The sequence below is a fragment of the Penaeus vannamei genome, chromosome 40 (genome assembly GCF_042767895.1).
Source record: "Penaeus vannamei isolate JL-2024 chromosome 40, ASM4276789v1, whole genome shotgun sequence".
NCBI lineage: Eukaryota > Metazoa > Arthropoda > Malacostraca > Decapoda > Penaeidae > Penaeus > Penaeus vannamei.
The window spans coordinates 21,469,721-21,492,220 of record NC_091588.1 but is presented as its reverse complement, the minus strand read 5'-3'; the positions used below and the strand labels follow the sequence as shown (position 1 = coordinate 21,492,220).

Sequence of the window (22,500 nt, the reverse complement as noted above, 5' to 3'; positions counted from 1 at the left end):
CCTGTGACCACCAGGCATAAAAAAAGAAAAAAAAAATTAAAAGGGCGGTTACGAAACATTTCTCATCTCAGTATTCACTCCATATACGGGATTTATTTTTATTTTTTTTATGTTACGTAAATGAATAATATTTACTTTTTTTTTTCCTTTTTATTCGCTTTGGTGTATACGATAGAAAATATTGTTGATATGCTTCGATTTGTTATGTAGTCTCCTTGACACGTTCTCCGTGTCGGAAAAGTTGTATAAGTACAATTCAATATTTTGAATGGCCGTAAAAAATTGAAAATCTTGAAACTCTTACCTTTCACCACCCTGCTCTCTCTCTCTCTCTCTCTCTCTCTCTCTCTCTCTCTCTCTCTCTCTCTCTCTCTCTCTCTCTCTCTCTCTCTCTCTCTCTCTCTCTCTCTTTCTCTCTCTCTCTCTCTCTCTCTCTCTCTCTCTCTCTCTCTCTCTCTCTCTCTCTCTCTCTCTCTCTCTCTCTATCTCTCTCGCTTTCCCTCTCTCTCTCTTAATCTTTCTTTCTCTCTCTATCTCTCTCTCTTTCAATCTCTCTCTTAATCTCTTAATCTCTCTCTCTCTCTTAATCTCTCTCTCTCTCTCTCTCTCTCTCTCTCTCTCTCTCTCTCTCTCTCTTTCTCTCTCTCTCTCTCTCTCTCTCTCTCTCTCTCTCTCTCTCTCTCTCTCTCTCTTAATCTCTCCCTCTCTCTTAATCTCTCTCTCTCTTAATCTCTCTCCTCTCTCTCTCTCTCTCTCTTCTCTTCTCTCTCTCTCTCTCTCTCTCTCTCTCTCTCTCTCTCTCTCTCTCTCTCTCTCCTTTCCTCCCCCTTATTCTTGTCTCCTCCCCTCTTCGGAGAGAAAATAAAGCTAACAACACAAGTGAAATCTTACATAAGAGATCAGCGGAATATGAAAAAAAAGAAGAAAAAAAAAGACATCTTGGATCGGTGAATTGTGATGTGTTTGTGTAAGAGGGAGAAGGAGGAGGGAGGGGGGGAGGGGTTGTGGGCGTGTGTGTCAGAGGGTATTGTATTTTCTTTTCCTCTGTCTCTCCTTTATCTCACTTCTCTTTATCACTCTCTTCGTATATTTTCGTATTTTTTCTCTGTCTCTTCCTTATCTCCTTTCTCTTTCTCACTCTTCCGTCATTCTTCGATCTCTCTTCTTGCCCGTCTCCTTTTTTTATTTCTATCTTTCTGGCATCTTTCTTTCTCTCTCTCTCTCTCTCTCTCTCTCTCTCTCTCTCTCTCTCTCTCTCTCTCTCTCTCTCTCTCTCTCTCTCTCTCTCTCTCTCTCTCTCTCTCTCTCTCTCTTTCCTTCCCTCCCTCTTCCTTTCTCTCTCTTTCTCCCCCCACTCTCTCTGTCTCTCCCTCTCTCTCTCTGTCTATCTATCTATCTATCTCGTTCTCTGTCCACTGCTTTTCTTTCTTTCCCTTTAATATTCTTTTCTCTTCTTTTCCGATTCTTGTTTTCTCTTCCTTCCTTCCTAATTCTTCTCTCTTACTCTCCCGTTTCCCTCTTTCTCTCCAATCATGTTCTCTCTTTATTTCTGGTTCTTCTCTTTCGTCCTCTTTATTTTTTTTTTCTTTTTTGTATTCTCTTTTTTCTATGTCAACACTATAACCCAGTCGTCTTAAGTTTAATAATCATCGCAAAAAAATAATAAGAAAATAAATAAATAAACAAATGAATGACAAAGTAAAGCCAAAATAGATCAATGAATAGATAGGCAAATACATAAACAAATGAATAGATGTATAGATAGATAGATAGATTAAGGACCAAATTTATACACTGTCACCTTCACTGTACCACTGGGTATGCTGTACTGGCTCCCTTTAACCCGAACGTGGAATGGGGAAGATGCTCTTTTTGCCCAATCATCGTTAATCACAAGGTCATTTTACTTCCCTCAGCCCCCCCACCCACCCCCTTCCCCTTCCCCTCCTCCGCTATCTTGTCTCCTATTTTTGTCGTCAATTCTTAATGCCCATCCCCCACCCCACCACCCACCCCCACCTCCTTGGTCATTCCCTCTCTCCTCTGGCTTATTATGCATGTTCACTTCCCTCCTCTCCCCTCCCCTTTCTCCTTCTCCCTTCCCGCCCTCCACTCCCCTCCCCCTTTTCCCTTCCCTTCCCACCCTCCACTCCTCTTCCCCTTCTCCCTTCCCACCCTCCCCTCCCCCTTCTCCCTTCCCTTCCCTCCCCTCCCCCTTCTCCCTTCCCTTCCTTTCCCACCCTCCTCTCCACCTTCTCCCTTCCCTCCCCTCCTTTCCCCTCCCTTCCTACCCTCCGCTCCTCTCCCCCTTCTCCCTTCCCTTCCCACCCCCCTCCCCTCCCCTCCCCCTTCTCCCTTCCTTTCCCACCCTCCCCTCCCCTACCTAGACTACCCACTCCTCTGCCCTCTACCCTCCATGTTCACTCCCCTACCCCTCCCCCTCGCCTCTTTCTTTCCTCTTTCCATCTTCTCTTTCTTCTACCCTCCATTCCTACTCCCCTCTCCTCCCCCTTCTCCCTCCTCTCCCCTTCCCTCTTCTCTCTTCCTCCCCCCCCCCTCCCTCGTTACTATGTTGTCTCCTCCCAATTCCTCTTCTCTGTCCTCTACCCTCAATGCCCACCCCCTTCCCTCCCCACCCTCCCCTCCCCTATCTAGAATACCCACTCCTCTGCCCTCTACCCTCCATACCCACTCCCTCCACCATCTCTCTTCCTCCCCCCCCCCCTCCCTCGGCACTATCTCAACTCCTCCCATCTCCTCCTTCTTCTACCCTCCATGCCCACTCCCCTCCCCTCCCCTCCCTTCCCCCATTAGTATACCCACTCCTCTACCCCCCCCCCCCCACACCCCCTCTCCTGTCTCCTCCCTTCTGTCAATTGCAATAACGATGTTGCATATCTCTCTTTTTTATTCTTAATTAATCTATTCACCACTTTGATTACACTGATATAAAAAAATAGACATTCTATCAGATATGTTTTGATTATGAATACACAAGGACTCTCAAACAAAGCTTTTTTTTCGTTAAAAAATGGAAAGTTTAAGAATATGAAGACGGAATCACACAAAGGAAATATGCGTATTGTTTTGTCTGCCCTTTAATATATATATATATATATATATATATATATATATATATATATATATATATATATATATATACATTATATATATATATATATATATATATTTCTTCTTATTGTCTTATTTCTTCCTTTTTTTCTTAGATAAGATAACAAAGGGAAACCGTTTCCTACGTTAGCTTTATGACTAATGGAAAATATTTTCAAAATTATAATAAGGAATAAAAAACTACCCTTCAGTGCTATTTCTAGCATAATTAGGGGAATTATTGTCATCATTATCATATTTTTTCTTAATTCTAATTCTCAATGTCATCAGTCCAGATCAATAAATATCTAAAGGGAATTTATCCACCCATTACTAGCATATAAAACATCATAATTATTAATATTCCCTTTCTTCTCAACGTCACCTTTCTCCTCCCTCTCCTTTCCGCTTTCTCTCTATGTCCTTCTTAACACCCTACCCCCCCTCGGAAGGTCGTGTAGAAAATAAGAGAAAAACTAACGGTCTAAGTATATTAATGGAGCATTTTGTTTTGTCTTCCCTATTATATATTATATATATTCTTATTGTCTTATTTCTTCATTTTTTTCTTAGATAAGATAACAAAGGCAAACCGTTTCCTACGTTAGCTTTATGACTAATGGAAAATATTTTCAAAATTATAACAAGGAATAAGAAACTATCCTTCAGTGTCATTTCTAGTATAATTAGGGGAATTATTGTCATCATTATCTTCTTTTTCGTAATTCTAATTCTCAATGTCATCAGTCCAGATCGTTAAATAGCTAAAGGGAATCATCTATTTTACAGTCATATAAATCATCATAACAGTATTGTTTTCCTCTTCACCCGATTTTCTCTGTGTCGCTTTTCCCCTTTCCTATTATCCTTCTTGACACCCCTCTCCCCCCCTCGGAAGGTCGTGTAAATAAAGGGGAAAAACTAACGGTCTAATTATTTTAATGTAGCGTACTTGCCTCGAAGATTCATAATAGTAATAACAACAATAAGTAATAATGATGATGATGGTGATGATTGATAATAACAATAGTAAATATGATGATGATTAATGATAATGATAGTAAATATGATGAAGATTGTGATGATTGATGATAATGATAGTAAATATGGTGATGAAAAAAGAAAGATGATTATAATGGTAATGTAAAGTTAGAACAAGATTCTAGAAGAGTCGGATCATCAGGCATTTCTGCGTGCGTGCGTGCGTGCGTGAGCGTATGTGTGAGTGTGCGTGTGACTGTATGTGTGTGTGTGTGTGTGTGCGTGTGCGTGTGTGAGCGTATCTGTTTGTGCGTGTGACTGTATATGTGTGTGTGTGCGTGCGCGCCATTCTTTGAAATCTATGTTGTCAATCATTATTTTAAATCAACATATTAAAGGGTCATACTTCGAAACGTGAGAAGCAACGGACAGAACGCAAACAGAATTATGACATAGATCGGTAGATGTGAAATTTCTGTATTCGTTGACATCATTCCTTGTTGTCATTATCATCATTTTATTATCATTATCGTCATTCCATATTGGCATTATCATCATTTTATTATCATTTTATCATTTTATTATCATTATTATAATTTCATTATCATCATCTTATTATCATTATCATAATTTTATTATCATTATCATAATTCCTTATTGTCATTATCATCATTTCATTATCTTTGTCATCATTTTATCATCACTATCATCACTTTATTATCATTATCATCATCGTCATAATCAGAATGATAATGAAGACAATGGTGATAATAAAAATGACGATAATGATAACACTAAGTAATAGTAACTAGAAGCATTTAATTATCATTATCATTATCATAATTATGCCAGTTAGGATGATGTTGATAAGAAAAATGACGATGATGATAACACTAAGTAATGGTAACTAGAAGCACTCATTATCATTTTCATAATTATGCCAGTTAGGATGATGTTGATAATAAAAATGACGATAATGATAACAGTAATAGTAACTAGAAGCACTCACAGACCGATACCTACGACTAGGCAATAGGGGTAACTGATGTAATCATTATCAAAAAATATCCTGGATCCAGATCATAATCCTGAACTAAGATAAGACACACCTATGGTTAAAAAAATAATAAAAGACTGGTAAAAAACGTTTTTTTATTATTATTTATCCTGCTAACCAACAAACAAACAAACAATTTTTTTATTTATCATGTTAACCAACCAACAAACTAACTAACGCTATCAAAGATATAATCTCAATGGCGGAGGTAATCTTAATGATAATATTAATAATAACGGTGATAATTATCAGTTATGATGATAATGATCATAATGATAATACTAATACAAATGATAATAGTGATAATAATAATATTGATAACTAGTATTACTAGTATCTATTATCATTAGTAGTAATATTATTATCATTGTTTTTATCATCATTACGGTGTTATTACTATCAATATTACCATTATACCATCATTACATTATTATTACTATCATAATCATTCCATTGGCGATTTTTATTTTTAGTTGTATCATTATCACCATTATCATTATAATTAATTATGTTAGTATTGCTGTAATTATCATTAGTAGTTGTAGTATCATCATTGTTATTATCATTATCATTATTGGTATTATTAGCATCATTATTATTATTGTTATTATCATTATTATCATCATTATTATTATCATTATTATCACTATCATCATCATTATTTCCTTTATATCATCGCTGTTGTTGTTGTTATCATCATCATTATTGTTATTATCCTTGTTGTAGTATCATCATTATTACTATCTTTATCATTAGTGCATTATGATCGCCATTATCATTATATGATGATCATACTCATAATCATAATTATCTCTGCTACCATTTCTATTAGCAGTAACATTATATTTAGTACATTATCATCATTATCATTATCGCTGTTGAATATGCTACGTCAATATATAACTATGATTAAGAGTTATCGTTATCACTATTATTATTACGATAGTGATAGATATATAAAAAGCAATAGTGTTATATAATTATAAAAAGTATTGATATTGTTAATAATATTGATGATAATGATAATCCTAAAAAATGATAATGACAATGATAGCCGTAATGATAAGATAAGAATGATGACTGAATAACAATCATTATTATCATTACAACAACAGGGACAACAAAAATATCGTGGCATCAGTATAATCATATAAGTTATGGTAATGATTATAATGATAAATTCAATGAAATTAGATTTAAGATATTCAAGAATTTGGAAATCATATTTACGGTGACATGTAACAGTAACAAGCACTGTTTCTATCATGATGATATTGATACCTTCATATCTATAAATATTAAAATAGTAACAAAGATCATAGAACTATCACTGGAAATCATCCTTATCATTTGAAAAGTATAAGTAAAGTCATTGATATCCTAAAAGTGGTGAGGCCATATGTCTCTACAAAACAAAGCACATTCATTTAACATCAATTCAATGTCTAAGCTGACAATGAACGATAATGAGCAACGAAAAAAAAAAATCCGTATTTATTTTAGTCTACCATGAATTTATCCCTTTTTCTCTTTCATCAAATCCTGAAACCGCGAAATTTATCGACTATTCTTCATATTTTGGCGGGATTGAATCTGGTTTAAGACTTCCATTTGCCCATTCACACAACTAACATTACATGTCTTGTTAAATGAATGTGATTAAAAGGGATGAAGATGAGAAAATCAGACAAAAATACACATTTGTCATTTCGAGAAGGATCGAGAAGCTTCCCGTCGTCTGTCACGCGGAGGTAACAAGAGAACATCGCATGGATACGATCAAATCTTTACTGTATCTATAGTCTGGAAGCGAAAGGCACATAATCTACCAACATACTAAACGAAAGATTATCATAATGATCTTAAAATAATCCAAAACTCTTAAAATCCAAATCCACAGACAGTTATTCCAGTCTAAATCCCCTATTCCGATAAACGACGATGATCCACCGCAAGAGAATCGAATCGTCTCCACGCTCCGGGATCCCTTCGCCGTCACATTGTTGTTTACATGAGTCACACCGGCGGCAGCGAGGTGTGAGAGAGGAGCGAGAGGTTCAACTTCACCAAACTCTTTTTCCCCAAATAGATTAATAACAAAATGACGGCCGACTCTGTGCTTAGCATCCAGGGGAAGAGGTCTTCGGGCACTTCCGTCAGGACCGAAAATGGTAAGTGTAGGAAGGATGATTTTCCTGAAAATACACGTTTTAAGATATTTTTTCGGGTCGGGCAATACCTGTGTAGGAGTATACAATTGATTTTTTTTTTAATGATATCCAAATTTGTCACATTTCTCCCGATTTGATTTAATCTTTTATCATTAGGAAGTGTTTTTCGCCGTTCATCTAAAGCTTGAAGAACACGAATTAGAATAAATAGAAAGAAAACAAAGGAAAGGACAATGAACACGAGGCGCATCCGCCCCATTTCAGAGCACATGAACACATGCTCGTAATATTTCCTATTTTTAGCTCTATTTCGCTCTGCTTGAGAGGAAAATGAAAACCTCTTGATTCGTTGTAGTTCGAAGTTGGGATTTTGAACCATTGTTGTCATTATGATGTACGGATAGATATGAGACGTTTGTGTATTGAGGGAGGAGTGCAAATGGGATGATTCTCGCAATACAAACGCACATGCCTAAGTCTGCAGTTTTATGTAACATTTTCTATTTTTCAACAATCCAAGTTGCCATGACAGGGTATGCCTTTCGGGCACTGGCCAAGGGGAGGGTTGATGGGGGGGGGGGAGCACTGCTCATTAACACTTCCCGAGAAGCATTTTTTCCACCTTCGTGTGCGTGGCAAGAGAAGCAGGAACCCAGGGGGCTGTGAGGGGGCTTTCCATGATTTTTTTTCCCTTTATTTTTGGTATAATGTGTTTTTTGTTTTACGTTACCAAGAACGATGCACAAACAGAGGGAAATGGAAACCGCCATCTTATAGGGCACAAGAAAGTGCTAATAGATATGGGTACTCATGGTAACAAATACCTGTGTCCCAGACTGTTAAGTTTAGTCTGTTTTCTGCCTATGCATTATTATTATTATTATATTTATTTATTTATAATTTATTTATTTATTTTTTTTTGTCATTTATAAGCAAATTTTTTACCAGTTCACTTGGTTACCAGTGCAGTTTTTATGGGGGCTCGCCCTTTTTTCTCCTGCACACAATAGAGATGTTTGCCATGTGCCAGAAATCTACAAATTAATATTTTGTGAAAAATTAATTTTCCCCTCAGTTTTTAACATTAAAAACAGGGTTCTCTGCACATTTGAAAAACTTAATAACGGTCTTGAATAGATTACCCAGTATGACAGAGGCATAGTTAGAGGCAGTTGCCTTTTTTTCTTATTCTTTGTCTTCATCTTTTTCTTCTTCTTTGATACTGCATTGCAGAACGAATGAGAATATGAGCCCGACCCAAACACACAATCTCTCAAAAAGGTCGTTGTAGGACCCAAATAACTTCCTAACCCTTGGATTAGCGGCTTTGAGCGCAAGTGGATTCTGCCGGGGCGTGGCATTTGTTGGAACCTATTTTTAAAAATTCTGATGTTATTCCTTGCCTTCACAGATCATATAATATACATGTGTATTTTTTACATATCCTTATAACTGTGCCCTTAGATTTTCCCTATCGTAGAGAAACATTAGCTTAATATAAACCAGTACATAATATATAAAATATTTAGCTTAATATGTACTGGTGCAAGAAATAATCTGCAGACACGAACAGTAATTCCTCAAATACAGGAAAAGTCCCCTCGGTACTCACAAGTTTCAGCTCTATCTTGACATGCTTACCGAAATGAAGACAATGTTTGCTGTGGAGAGTCGGGAGCAAAGCCCTCCCCTCAAGTAGTGCTAGTTTTGGAGATTGAGATTATCAAATAAATTTTGTGATGGAGTTGAGGACTTAGTCTTTGGTGACTGTGTTGGTATTGTAATAAATTTTGCTGTAATAGATTTCCAAGGGTGTGATTCTGCATAATGTGAAGTAATAATCTAGTTTCTGAATTTGACAGTTCACTCTCAGAGGTGCATTTTGTGTATGCAGCATTAGTGCTTGTCTCCATGCCTGATGGTGCTCGGAGATAATATAGTATTATTTATTGAATTATTGTTTGATGTTGATGTGCTACATGAACTAATACCATTAAACAGTTTGGTATGGATTACTAAGTTACTTTCAAAGTATTTGTCAATTATGTATTTACTTGACAGTATTGTTTCCTGGAATGTAGACGTAATCAACTTTTTCAAGGATAAGTAAAAATTCTTTGATTTTTAGATATACATTTTAAAAGTTGGAAAAAACAGTATTCACAGCTCGTGAAAAGTGCGTTATTAAAGAACACTCTATTTATCAAAATATTTGCTTGGTCTGCATTTTTGTCCACATTGTCCAGGTGCACACACACACACACACACACACACACACACACACACACACACACACACACACACACACACACACACACACACACACACACACACACACACACATTATATGTCCTCAGCATTGGCCTAATTAGGACTTTGACCTTCATTTTTTTTTTTTTCTTTTGATTTACAGTCATCGCTGCCAGCTCTGTGGCCAACATTGTAAAGAGCTCCCTCGGTCCTGTGGGGCTTGACAAAATGATTGTTGATGATGTCGGAGTAAGTATACTATCATATTAAACCTTTAATTTATTGGTATTTGTCTTGCATGTGTCAAGCTGTTTTGTTCCTCTCACTTAAAAAAAAAAATAAATAAATAAAAATAAATAAATGATATAAATTATATTAAACTTCTATAGGTACCCTATCAATTGTATACTTTAGTCTTTCAAATGACATCCTGACAGTTATCTGTACAGTCAGTTGCACAGTATTTGTAATGCTTACTAGCAACACGATAATTTCACCATTATCCCTTGTTCCTTCATGTCTCTCTCCTTTCCGCCAGGATGTCACAGTGACCAATGACGGTGCTACAATCCTCAAACTACTGGAAGTTGAGCACCCAGCAGCCCGCGTCTTGGTTGAGTTAGCACAGCTGCAGGATGAAGAGGTGAGCCAAATTAATCTTTTTATGTTTTTATGATGATTTTAATATTCTTCATCTCCTAATCTTGTTTGTTGTTTTCATTCCTTTCTGAATAATACAGGTAGTAGATGATTTTAACCCAGCACCCATTAATAACTTGTTAATCCATGATCATGTTTTTCTAAAGTCAGAATGGCTTTGAACTACATATTCACATTTTCATTGTTTGTCACAAAGGATTTGCTGATTTTGACCACACTATTGAGTATCAGACTGATAAACCTTTTCACTTGATAAACATATGACCCACTAGGCCAGAAAGCAGTTAAGTAATGGATTAAAGGATTTTCTGAAATATTAAATCTTGAGGTTAAATTGGTAAAGTGATGCATACATTTTACATCCTGGTCCCTTGGGAATCATATTTAAGGGTAAAATACTTGTAATCTAAGTTATTAAAGTAGCTCCAACCACTTTGTTGAGTGTAGGAGAATTAGACAGTGTTGGACAGGTTCAAGGCACTGTCCCGTACCATCAGAGCTCCCAGGTCAGTGAATTCGGAGCTTCTGATTCTCTCTAGTTGCTGCAGTAACTTGCATTACCTAATTTTTACCTCTTCATTTGATTTTAAGATGTTGCTGTGCAGTAGCAACTAATGTATCTAGTTTTTACTTTGGCACTCTGCACCATGTTGATAGTACCTTTATAAGCTATAGTCGACAGTGTTGATTTCAGAAAGGTAATGTTATATAGCATAGTAGTATGTATATCTGTTAGTATGAGGATGAAGACGATGTGGGATAAGTATTTATTTCTCAGCTTCGCATCAAGATCATGACCCCTCTATTCCTTGTCTCACCAGGTCGGAGATGGCACAACCAGTGTAGTGATCATTGCTGCTGAGCTATTGAAGTTTGCCGATGAGCTGGTGAAACAGAAGATCCACCCAACATCTATCATCGCAGGCTACAAACTAGCTTGCAAGTGAGTTCGATGAATAGTTGTTAGCATGGCAATGGGCAAGTTATACTATTAGTGATAGATGCTAAGGTGTGCGTCATACGTTGGTGATTATTGATGGCAGTTTGATCATTATTTATTCAGACTTGTTGCTCCTGCCTATCATCACACATCTGAGGTCCATTATTACATTAAAGAAAGAAAGAAAAGTAAATATTGTATGATAATGATGATGATAATATAATGATAAAAACAATACTGGAAACTTCATACCAAGAGTAGCTCTAAGCAGGCATTAATGATTGCAGGATATGGCAGTTAAGAATTGTAGGAATGTAAAGTAAATCAATGGTATATGATTTAGTTTTAAGATCATCAGTGTCGTCGTCATCGTTAATTATCATCATTATTATTATAGTACCATGTTTAATTACGAAGTTTATCATTATCATGTATTAATTATTGCTTATTTCTCTCAGGGAGGCTTGCCGCTACATCCAGAACAACCTCACCATAAACACAGATGAAATTGGTCGTGACTGCATTGTTGCTGCTGCCAGAACATCTATGTCTTCAAAGGTATGGTGTTGAAAATTGTATGAACTGATATATATATAGATAAAAAAACAAAGAAACTAAGAAACACAAAACGTAATAAATAGGCACTGAATTTTGTTTAAATTTTATTGCTATATCTCCATGAATATACATATCTGTATTTATTTAGATAGGTTGGTAAGACCTTACTTTTCTTATTGATTGATTTTGCAACTTCCCCTCAACTTGTTTATCACTGCCCCGGTCTCTTCAACTGATCTGTCATTCACTCCCATCTCTCCACTCTGGCTTTCAGTGACCAGCAGCTCATATCCGACCTCTACCCCACACAGGTAATCTCAATCGACAGTGACTTCTTTGCAAACATGGTGGTTGACGCAGCCATGGCAGTGCGTACAGCAGACGGCAAGGGTGGCCACAAGTACCCCATCAAGGCCATCAATGTCCTCAAAGCCCATGGCCGTTCAGCGAGGGAGTCTGTTATTATCAACGGCTACGCACTTAATTGCACCATCGCATCACATGGTAAGTGTGCTTGTCGCGGAAGTGGGGTGGGTGGGTATTAATGTGGTGGAATAGTGAAGGTGATAAATTCGTAAAATGATCTTGAAAGCTACGTAAAATATACACTTTGTTAACATTGAAGTTGAAAGGTTGTCTTACCTCTGAATGCTGGTTAAGGGGACTGTCCCTGAAGAAACGCCGATTTTCGATTTTTTGTTTAAGAATAGAAAACGGGCACACAGATTTTCATGAACTTTGGTAAGGTGAAAGAGTACTTTATTACACATCCTCTGACCAAATATTTTAAAATTTGTCCAAAGGGAATTTTAGTGCTATCAAAAAGCCAATTTTTTATAATTAGGTAATTTCGATACCTTCCTTGTCTGAAGGTTTTTATCCGTTTTCGATGTTACATTTGTTGAGAAATCTGGGTCATATGAATTGAACTACGAATTCAATTTTGGAAATACCGTTTAGTTTCAGAAATATTGCATGTTATATAATAAAAAAAAATAAGTTAAAATTTGTTAAAATGAAAATATTTGATTTTCTAAAATCGAATTTGTTGTTCTATGCGCATTCTGACTTTCTTCCTCAGGGAAAAAGCATTTTTTGATAGGACAAAAACTGTCGACTGTGAGAGGTACTGAAAATGAAAAAACAGTTTTGAGTTTTTGGCCTTCAAAGTTTTTAATTAGTTTTCTGTTGATTTCTCTTTTTATTTTACCCACTTGCATATTGCTTGGTTTATACATCAAAAGAAAGCCCAAAGTCTGCTCTTTCTTGTGTTTTTTATTTCATTGAAATTGGATCAATACTTAGTTCACTGCATCATAAAGTACAGACTACGATAACAGTGAAGTCGCCTTCTGTCGCCACCATGCGGCCCACATGACCATACAACAGTGCTGTAAAATCACGTCCGCGCACGTCTAAACTCACTATCCTTTAGGCAATCGTCATATTTGCTTTATATTGCCCTCGGATTCGATCATTCCATTTTCTTTTACCAGCCTCCCCCCCCCCCCCTAATGGAAATAGGAATTAGGGAAGAAGAGATTAGGGGCCGACTCATGCAAATGAGATTGAACGTAAGCACCCAGGGTGTATTTAGCTATTGCTAAAACTTTGAAACTACTACTTTCTATGGTTCCTGGTCCCCTTCCAACTGAGATGAGGGGAAAAAAATCCTCATCTCATTTGAAATATTATCCATATGGAGGGTATCATGGACCACCAACCCCACTCATTGTTGCCAGGGAAGATACAGACATACTGACACTTTCATTCACATTCATGCGTGCACTCACACTCGGTCACGCACACTCACACACACACACACACGCACGCACGCACGCACACACACACACACACACGCACACGCACACGCACACACGCACGCACACACGCACACACACACACACACACACACACACACACACACACACACACACACACACACACACACACACACACACACACACACACACACACACACACACACACACACACACACACACACACACACACACACACACACACACACTACAGACTACCAGACTACCAGACTACCAGACTACAGACTACAGACTAACACATACACACACTCAAACAAAAATGGAAGGGTTGTGGCCACCAATGATTGCTCTAAAATCCACCTGGTTGATAGTCACTGTCTTCTGCGATGCGTGCATTACGCCTCCATTTATTGCACATGAGGCAGGCCTTATACATTCTGTGTCTTGATTGTGGAGTGTCCGAAGCATATGGGGAGATACGTCCCAGCCTAAGTTGAGGACCAGGCATCCTTTTTCAAAACCAAAATTGTGGTCCAGTGCAGTTGCTCTACAAACAAACAGTACGTGATGGTACCCTGCATGTTTGTTATTTGAACATTTTTGCCAGACTTTTGAATGTATGGACTCGTTTGAATTTTGAGTGTAGCCTGGCAAACAACGAATAAGGATGTCATCAGATGTAAGGTCATCATATGTGGTTTTTATTTGAGCAATAGCTGCACTGCTTAGCTTCCGAAAAAATTACTTCTGGTCACCATGAACCTTAGAGCCATTGCCCTGTGTTGTTGCATGGTTAAAAAAGCACCTTAAACTTGGACCCTCAGGGCATAGCTGATGCTGGGGATAGACGTCACTTGATGAGTGGGGATAAAATGAAGCCATTATGTGCTTCCTCATTTGCTATGTATCTGTTTGGACATTTTCTTTCAAAGCTTTCATGTAAAATTTTGAAAGAAGTGATGTCCTTGTCACGGAGAACCCCAGCAAGCAAGGACTGGTGAATTGTTCTCCTTGTTGGGACTGGTGCCGACAGCTTGCTCTTCATTTTATGCAATCGCGTTATATATGTCGCGTATGCTTTTATAGGCTGAGGAGTCTCCATCACCGATGAACTTAGCATAACGGAAGCCTTTGGCAAGCGCGCGCTGGAACAAAATCCTTGCAGCCTTTGCTTCCATGCTGCAAGCTGAGCCTAAATGGTTCCAAGTGCATTCATAGGAGGTGATTTCCCTCCACTCCTCAAAAGCCTCAGGGGAGAGAGTTTGGTGTTTATGTGCACTTACTTTTGTGCAAGTTGTTGGCAAAACCTCCAGGTCAACTACTAAGCCTGTGTTGGCTTCAATCACAAAAGTAATGCCTATGTGGCTGCTAGGGCCATGCTTCTCCCAAGCTGCATCAAATTATACAATGAGATCTAAGATTCCAGAGTCATCGGGATCTACTTTCATGATGTTGCTATAATACTCGTGGACTTTCTCCGCAACAAGATCCAATCTTGTTCATTTTACTATACAAAAAATGTGCATAGTCGTAAAATATGTGTTGACATGCCTTGGATGCCACTGAAGCCAGCGTATCTATTTAGGCCAGCTCAGCCTTCATTGTTTATGAGAGCTGCATACACCTGCAGGGCCTTGGCTTTGTTTCCCAATTTGTCCCCAGGTAACAGCCTGAACATGTCGGGTGAAACATTTATTAGACCATGGCACTGTAAGCATGTAATCTGGATTGCATTGCCATGTGAAGAGGACTGGACTGTATGTTCTATATTGCCTCCTCATTGCATACATCTCACGCATGTAAGTATTTGCTTCAACATGGCAATGGATGTAGTCACCATGTTGGCCTCTTCAGTCACTCGTGATGCCATTTGGATATCAGAAAAAAGCGTTCTACTCAGTTCAGCATGAACGCTTTTGGGGTTAACAAGGTCAGAGCCAGGTGCTTGCTATGAGCAAGGCTGACTGGATGTGGCCAAAGGCTGTAGTCCGTCGTTGCTGTCCGAACTATCCTGGAGGTGAAATGGCTCGGGGAACTGCCTCAATGTTGACGGAAGTAGTTCTGGAGAACCAACATCCCGTGACTTGCTTGGAATCGGATGCTGGGTATCTGAAGCTTTAGCACTTGTAGTCTCCCAGTGATTTCTAATGCAACTTTGTAAATGGACTCGCCTAGAGGTCCTATGCCCTGCCAATTTATGCCTTCTGGGCATGCTGACAATAAAGATAAACAGCAGAAACACGTACCTTGGTAAACAGACAGCGTGGTGCCTTATGCAGGCGTTTATCATGGGAAAACTGCAAACAGGCTGTTTCCTAGTTATCCCCAATTCGGCAATGTCCCATTACTAGTACTCCAACTGTTATTTTTTTGTTCACTATCATCATAATTTTTATTAGCCATTCTGATTCATTTAGGTGCGATATGAAACATTCTTTTTACATACATGAACTTGCTTTCATATTCAGTGTCATTGTAGAGATAGTAGAAATAGATGGAGGGGGGGGGGGACGAGAGGGGCGCGGCTGGGAGGAGCTAATCACACTTATACGATACCTCTCCCCATGTGCATTTTTAATTTTTAGATTACATATTTGATATAAGGTGCACATGCTAACCAATGTCTGTACTATCATATATCACCACAAGCTCTCGATATAAGATGTATTTTGTATGTAAATGTACTTAAACAGATTTGTGGACATGTAATTTTTGTTTTGTTTCTCTTTGTTTCATCATAAATTACCATGTATCGTTCAAATGTATTGATATGTGGTATAAAATCACTCTTTGGAAATTTATGAATTGATATCTTTATGTAATAGCTTTATTGAATGCCGTATGTACGTTCAGGGTGAGTGTAAATACAAAGGTCCATCCGGCGCAAAGGGGTGAAAGTTCCTTGTCATCCTATGTTGCTTACGCCCCTCTTTCACCATGAACTAGTCCGAGATGGAGGCTAATAACCGAAGGGTAGTTTCCTCACACATGTAACAATGCGCTAGGACCATTAACTAAATTTGACCCATCCGACCCCCTCTGACCCCCCATCGGTAGGGACAGTCCCCTTAATTTGGATCCTTCATGTGTGTATGTGTGTGTGTACAGAATTTGGAAATTTGAGATTGTGCTTTTATGGCATATTTGTGCTTGTTTTTGTGTGTCTTTTTTTTTAAGAATTTCCTGTGTGTACATTTACATTTAAAGCACACCTTCTACCCTTCAGCCATGAAGAAAAAGATCACAGGAGCCAAGGTTGCCTGCCTCGACTTCTCTCTTCAGAAGGAAAAACTCAAGCTCGGCATCCAGGTCCTCGTCAATGACCCTTCCAAGCTCGAGTCCATCAGACAGAGAGAGTCAGACATCACAAAGGTTAGTAGTAGTTTTGTGAGGGAAGAGGGGTTTTGATTTTTGTTTTTTGCTTGTCCATGTTTTAGGGATTTTTTGTTTTCTCTTTTCACTAATGGTCAAATTCCATGCCCGTAGGAGAGAATCGAGAAGATCCTGAAGACTGGTGCCAATGTCATTCTCACCACTGGTGGTATTGATGATCTTTGCCTCAAATACTTTGTCGAAGCCGGAGCCATGGCTGTCAGGCGATGCAAGAAGTCAGATCTCAAGGTAAGCAGTAAAAGATATTGGTCATCCTTTTTATCTCTTGAATTATGCTTCATTGCACTTACTATCCCATCCCACAGCATTAGGAGGATAGATGTAAGGAAGTAAAAGGATTAGGAAGGAATAGTTCTTTGGGACTGAAAGAAAGCCACTGAACAGTACCAGTTATGTGTGATTACTCACTACCAATCATGTTTGAGCGCACTCATTACATTCCAATACAGCAATAAAAAGGACAGCCTGACAGGTTTTAAAAGCTGGTGCTTTTTCAAGCCAACTTGAATGTAAGGGGAAACTTGATCATGCACAGCTGAGGTGGAAACTTGATCATGCACAGCTCAAAGAATAAGCATAATGTTAGTTATTTTCAGTGTCCTTTCCCCATATGATTATCATGAGATTATCATTTATTTAGGACACATACATTTGATACCATTTGATGTTACCGAATAATCACAAATATCCTTTTATCTCATCACCACCCCAACTACACAGAGAATAGCCAAAGCAACTGGAGCCACTTTCCTCACGACTTTGTGCAACCTGGAGGGTGAGGAGACCTTCGACCCCACCTACCTTGGTGAGGCTGCAGAGGTCTCTCAGGAACGTATCTGCGATGATGAGCTCATCCTTATCAAGGGGTAAGGGGAAACATTGTTTGTTTATTGAACCAGGCATCTATATGGATACTTTTTGTTTGTTCTTCAATGTAAGATTAACACTGGTACATTGTAATGTTGATGATATTTGGATATATGTTATAATTCTAAGCTGGTCATTGATATAGAAATAGATATAATGAAGAAGGAAGTTACATGTGAATTTTAATAGGTATTGAACACATACTAAAGTAAACAACACTATTATAATAAACACCAAATCACAGATATCTTCCCAGAGATTTCTGGCTTAGTTCAAGTAGATTTTAGTTTGTACAACTTTTTGAATGAATGGCTCAACATGTGCTTAGTCACCAAGGAGTCGATTACTAGTGCTACTTATCTTTATATGTTTACCCTTTTCCTTGAGTTATCGATTTTTAGAATTATTACTACTACTATTATTACCTTTGTTATTAGTATTTTTATAACAATATAATGCTGAAATCAGTAATGATGATATAATGATATTAATAGTAAGAGAGGTAATAAAACATTTTCCCACAAATTCAAGAAATAAGGAAATTAGACACAAAGGCCTACTAATTGACTCCTTGGCTGAGCACATGAAATACCATCTGTATGCAAGCAATTCACAAAAACTATAGTAGGCATTATATAAACCCACCATGATTAAATTAAACCTTTTGTATGAGAGAAGTATAAGCTAGAATTCACAGATCTCATAGCAGCCTAAAAGTACACTGAAAATCCAACCATAGTACAAAGTTACAAAAACCATACAGGCAACTCAAATACCTTTGACTGTTCCCCAGAGCTGTGCAGTTTATTCATAGATTTCTTTTCATTTCCCCACAGTCCATCTGCCCGTTCCGCCAGCTCCCTCATCCTGCGTGGTCCCAACGACTTCTACTGCGACGAGATGGAGCGCTCTATCCATGACGCCTTGTGTGTGGTCAAGAGGGTTCTGGAGAGCAGCTCAATTGTGTGTGGTGGTGGTGCTGTCGAGGCTGCCTTGTCTGTTTACCTTGAAAGCTTTGCCACAAGTTTGGTAAGTGTAAGATTTTTTTTTTCTTCTTTGACTTTCTCCTCCTTTTCCTCTTCCTCTTCATCTTTTATTTTAGCTGTTAGTACATCATCATCATGAGATTTTTTCATGCATTATTTTGTTGGTACATCGAGGCCCATTGTCCTGTTCAACCTTCATCCCTCTTTGTCTCTTCTATTCCTTTTCCCCTCATCCCCTTACTCTTTATTCATCCTTTGTCTTACTGCTCTTCTACCCCTTTTCCCCTTCCCTTCCCATCCACATCTGCCCCTCATCCCTTCATTTTTCAGCATTCTTCATTCTTTCTCTCTTAGCTCCTTTTCCCCATCCCATTCCCTTTATCCCCTTGTGCTCTTATTCTCATCCTTTTTTTTATATTCCCTTGCCTTGTTCCTCAACCCTCTGCCCCCTTTCCTTACACCAGCAAGTTTAGATTCTTGATCTTTAGTAGTATTTAATTTCCCTAGAAATATATTTTCTGAAAATATATCCATAAATACAGATTTTGCTCAAATTCTATCAAGGATTATTATGGGGCAGCTTAGAAGATGGCTAAAACATTAAAAGTTTTAGCCATCTCGGAGGCACAAGTTACTCTTTTCCTTGTCCGTGGCAAAATATTGATATAATTTATTATTGCTTAAAAAGGAATAATTTGCTGTCATGTATGCAGGAAAGTTGATATTGTTAAGGGTTTGCTCTATCTACATTATATGCACCATGTTTTGGTAGAGATTTTTGTTTTTGCAATTTAATGAACATTCATTATCTGTGAAATCAAAAAGAAACATCACAGTTGGTGCCCTGAAAACTAGGTACTCAATCTTCATACCATACTTCTTCCAGTTCCTTACTCGTCACTTACTCATGGCTTTCATCTTTCCTTGTCTCTTCATCCCCTGACCCTTTTTATCCTGATTGTTTTTTTTTTCCCTTTTCCATAACCTTTTCCATTCATTTCTTCCCATCTCATTGTTCCATTTATTCCTTCCTTTCCCCTTTTATCCCCTTTTCCTTGTCCCCTTTTATTCCCTTCCCCTTTTCCCTTTTCTCATCACTCATCCCCTTCTTCTGCAGAGCTCCCGGGAACAGCTGGCAATTGGAGCCTTCGCACAATCCCTCCTTGTCATCCCCAACACCCTGAGTGTGAATGCCGCCAAGGATGCCACAGACCTGGTACCTAAGTTGCGTGCCTACCATCATTCGTCACAGGTCAAGACAGAACACTCACAGCTCAAGAATTATGGCTTGGATCTCCTTGAAGGTGAGGGAGAGAAAGTCCATTTTGGCTTTTGTTCAATTTAATTTTGGTTGAAAAAGAAAATGACATTGTAAATTCCAAATCCTCATTCATTTATTGAGCAAAAGACAGTAAACACCAGAAAGAAAAAAATTCCATAAAGTATCATGATTTTTTTCCCCATTTGTCAACAGCTATTATTTAGTTTTTTTTTTTTTTTTTTTTTTTATCTATTTTATCTGTCTCTCGATGTTTTCTCCTAGTCAGTTATCATTCACACTTTATTATTATATCTTTCATGGTCTCCTTTTTAAAAAATCTCTCTTGCCCACCAGGCCAAGTCCGTGATAACAAGAAAGCAGGCGTGTTTGAGCCGGCACTGAGCAAACTGAAGCAGCTCAAGTTTGCCACAGAAGCTGCCATCACCATCCTCCGTATCGATGACATGATCAAACTGGAGCCAGAGCCAACCCAGGAGAGCGGTTACCAGAGGGCCCTGCAGTCCGGACAGCTCGGTTAGATGTTAGACTGTCTGGTTTAGTTGCGCGTTTGGTGGTAGGGAGACGTCAAGGAGATTGAGGAAGAGGAAGAAGGAAGAGAATGTTTCTCGGAAGAGGATGGACTGTCAATAGCTTCTGGGAGCTGATGGAGAATAGAAGGTTCTCGAAGCTGCCAGTTCGGAAATCTGTTTTAGGAAATTATACAAAGAAAGGCATTGTAAGGTGTTCATAATGCTTTTCTTATCTCTCTCTCTCTCTCTTCCCCACTCTAGTCTGTCTCTTTCTCTCTCTCTCACACACATTACAGCAGTTTCTTTGAGGCTGCATACTATCTCGCATTTCTTTTTTCTTTTTTACTAAGTGACTCCTTGCCATAATTTGGTGCAAATCTTCGTCATCTTAGAAGAAAAATATTGAAAATTACATTAATGCCTAAAGCTAACACTGCTTTTTTCACAATTTAAAAGGACATGTGAAACAAGATTACTCAAAAATGCTTTAATATTTCATGTACGGGTTGTGTACCACATGTGTAACGCCAGTGAAAATTTGAATATTGATCAAAGGACTTAAGTTGTGACATTTCCTTTATAATAAATCCCAAGAATTATTTCTTTTTTTGTCTCCTTTTGTTATTTTATTAATTATTATGAACCATTATTCTATGACTTACAAAAGACGTTTTCAAACATCTGCCAATACAAGTTTGATTTTAATCATAACAAAAGTAATCTGTTGACTATTATGGGACCACAATGATTTTTTAAAAATAGTAAAACAATATTATGTCATTTCATCATAGAGATAAATGATATAAAAAAAACAGTAATGCAATATCATGTAACTTTCCTCATAGAAAGAATAACTGACAAAAACAAACGGAAACACTATTTCAGCAACATATGTATGCAGTTAAAATGAAGGACTTCAACACAAAGGGAAATAAACCCTGATTCGAACTATTGTTAAATAAAATCTTTCCTGCTTTATGTGATATGTAAAACATCATGACTATTTACCCATTTGTGGCAGTTTCTTTTTAAGGTTGACTGAAACTTTGAAGTAAATATACATGTATGAAAAAAGATAATAAAAGCATAATGGAATTATATTCTTTTAAGTTGTTGATCCAGTAAAACGGGTCTAGGGTCAGGCAAGTCTAGTCATTAAACCAAATAGGTGTGTACTTTTTTCAAAATCTGACATTACAGTATTGCATGAGAAATGAAACCTACGTACAGGATTGGCAAGATTTAAGAACTACTTGCATAATGGACAATCGGATGGAGGATGGCACATCTTAAGATAATTCCAAAATAGAAATAAGACGAAATGACTCGTACTGTCATCATACATTAGCTGGTCGGAATGGAGGCTCTTGATGTTGCTATACTGCCACAGAACATGGGCCTGTCCTGCAGCTGCTCCTTAAAATGCCTGGCCACACAAACAGATATGATCGGCAGACACATTGGTGGGTTAATATAAAAGTGACATTACAGCCCAGTAAAAAACAAGGAAACTACTAGTTTACAGAGTAGTTTGCCCTCCTTTGATGTCACCTGCTCGTGTGGACAGGCCTGAACTGTCGACTTGGTATTGTGTCTTGAACACAGAGTCGCTCAGAGTATGGCAAGCCAATATGGCTGGGGTTCCTAGAACGTGCCTGGAGAGCACATGCATACACAACCACCCCCCATATATATATACTGTATATGTATATATGTGTGTGTGTGTGTTTGTATGTATATGCATGTGTTTGTGTATATATATATATATATATATATATATATATATATATATGTATGTATATACATACATATATGTATATGTATATATATATATGTATATATATATATATATATATATATATATATATATATATATATATTCACACACACACACACACATACATATTTGTGTGTTTATGTTTGTGTGTGTGTATTGAAACAAGAGTCGCCACGG

General features: G+C 37.9%; 2 protein-coding genes across 2 annotated transcripts in view; one reads left to right on the top strand and one right to left on the bottom strand.

Annotated features, from left to right (window-relative positions):
• The window catches only part of LOC113802814 (glutamine-dependent NAD(+) synthetase), a 43,582-nt gene extending 41,732 nt beyond the window's left edge, over positions 1–1,850 (bottom strand). Inside the window, exon 1 of the mRNA XM_070117519.1 lies at positions 1,802–1,850. The gene's annotated coding sequence lies outside the window, so the exon portion shown is untranslated. The remainder of the gene's footprint in view (positions 1–1,801) is intronic.
• A 5,303-nt stretch (positions 1,851–7,153) lies between these two features.
• CCT1 (chaperonin containing TCP1 subunit 1) lies at positions 7,154–21,145 on the top strand. The gene is made up of 12 exons (XM_027353445.2): positions 7,154–7,320; positions 9,734–9,819; positions 10,109–10,213; positions 11,052–11,173; positions 11,629–11,728; positions 12,040–12,232; positions 16,736–16,881; positions 16,996–17,130; positions 17,623–17,768; positions 18,606–18,798; positions 19,873–20,059; positions 20,371–21,145. The coding sequence occupies exons 1-12, from the start codon at positions 7,251–7,253 to the stop codon at positions 20,553–20,555; spliced, it is 1,668 nt and encodes a 555-aa protein (XP_027209246.1). The 5' UTR covers positions 7,154–7,250; the 3' UTR covers positions 20,556–21,145.
• Positions 21,146–22,500: the final 1,355 nt, after the last annotated feature.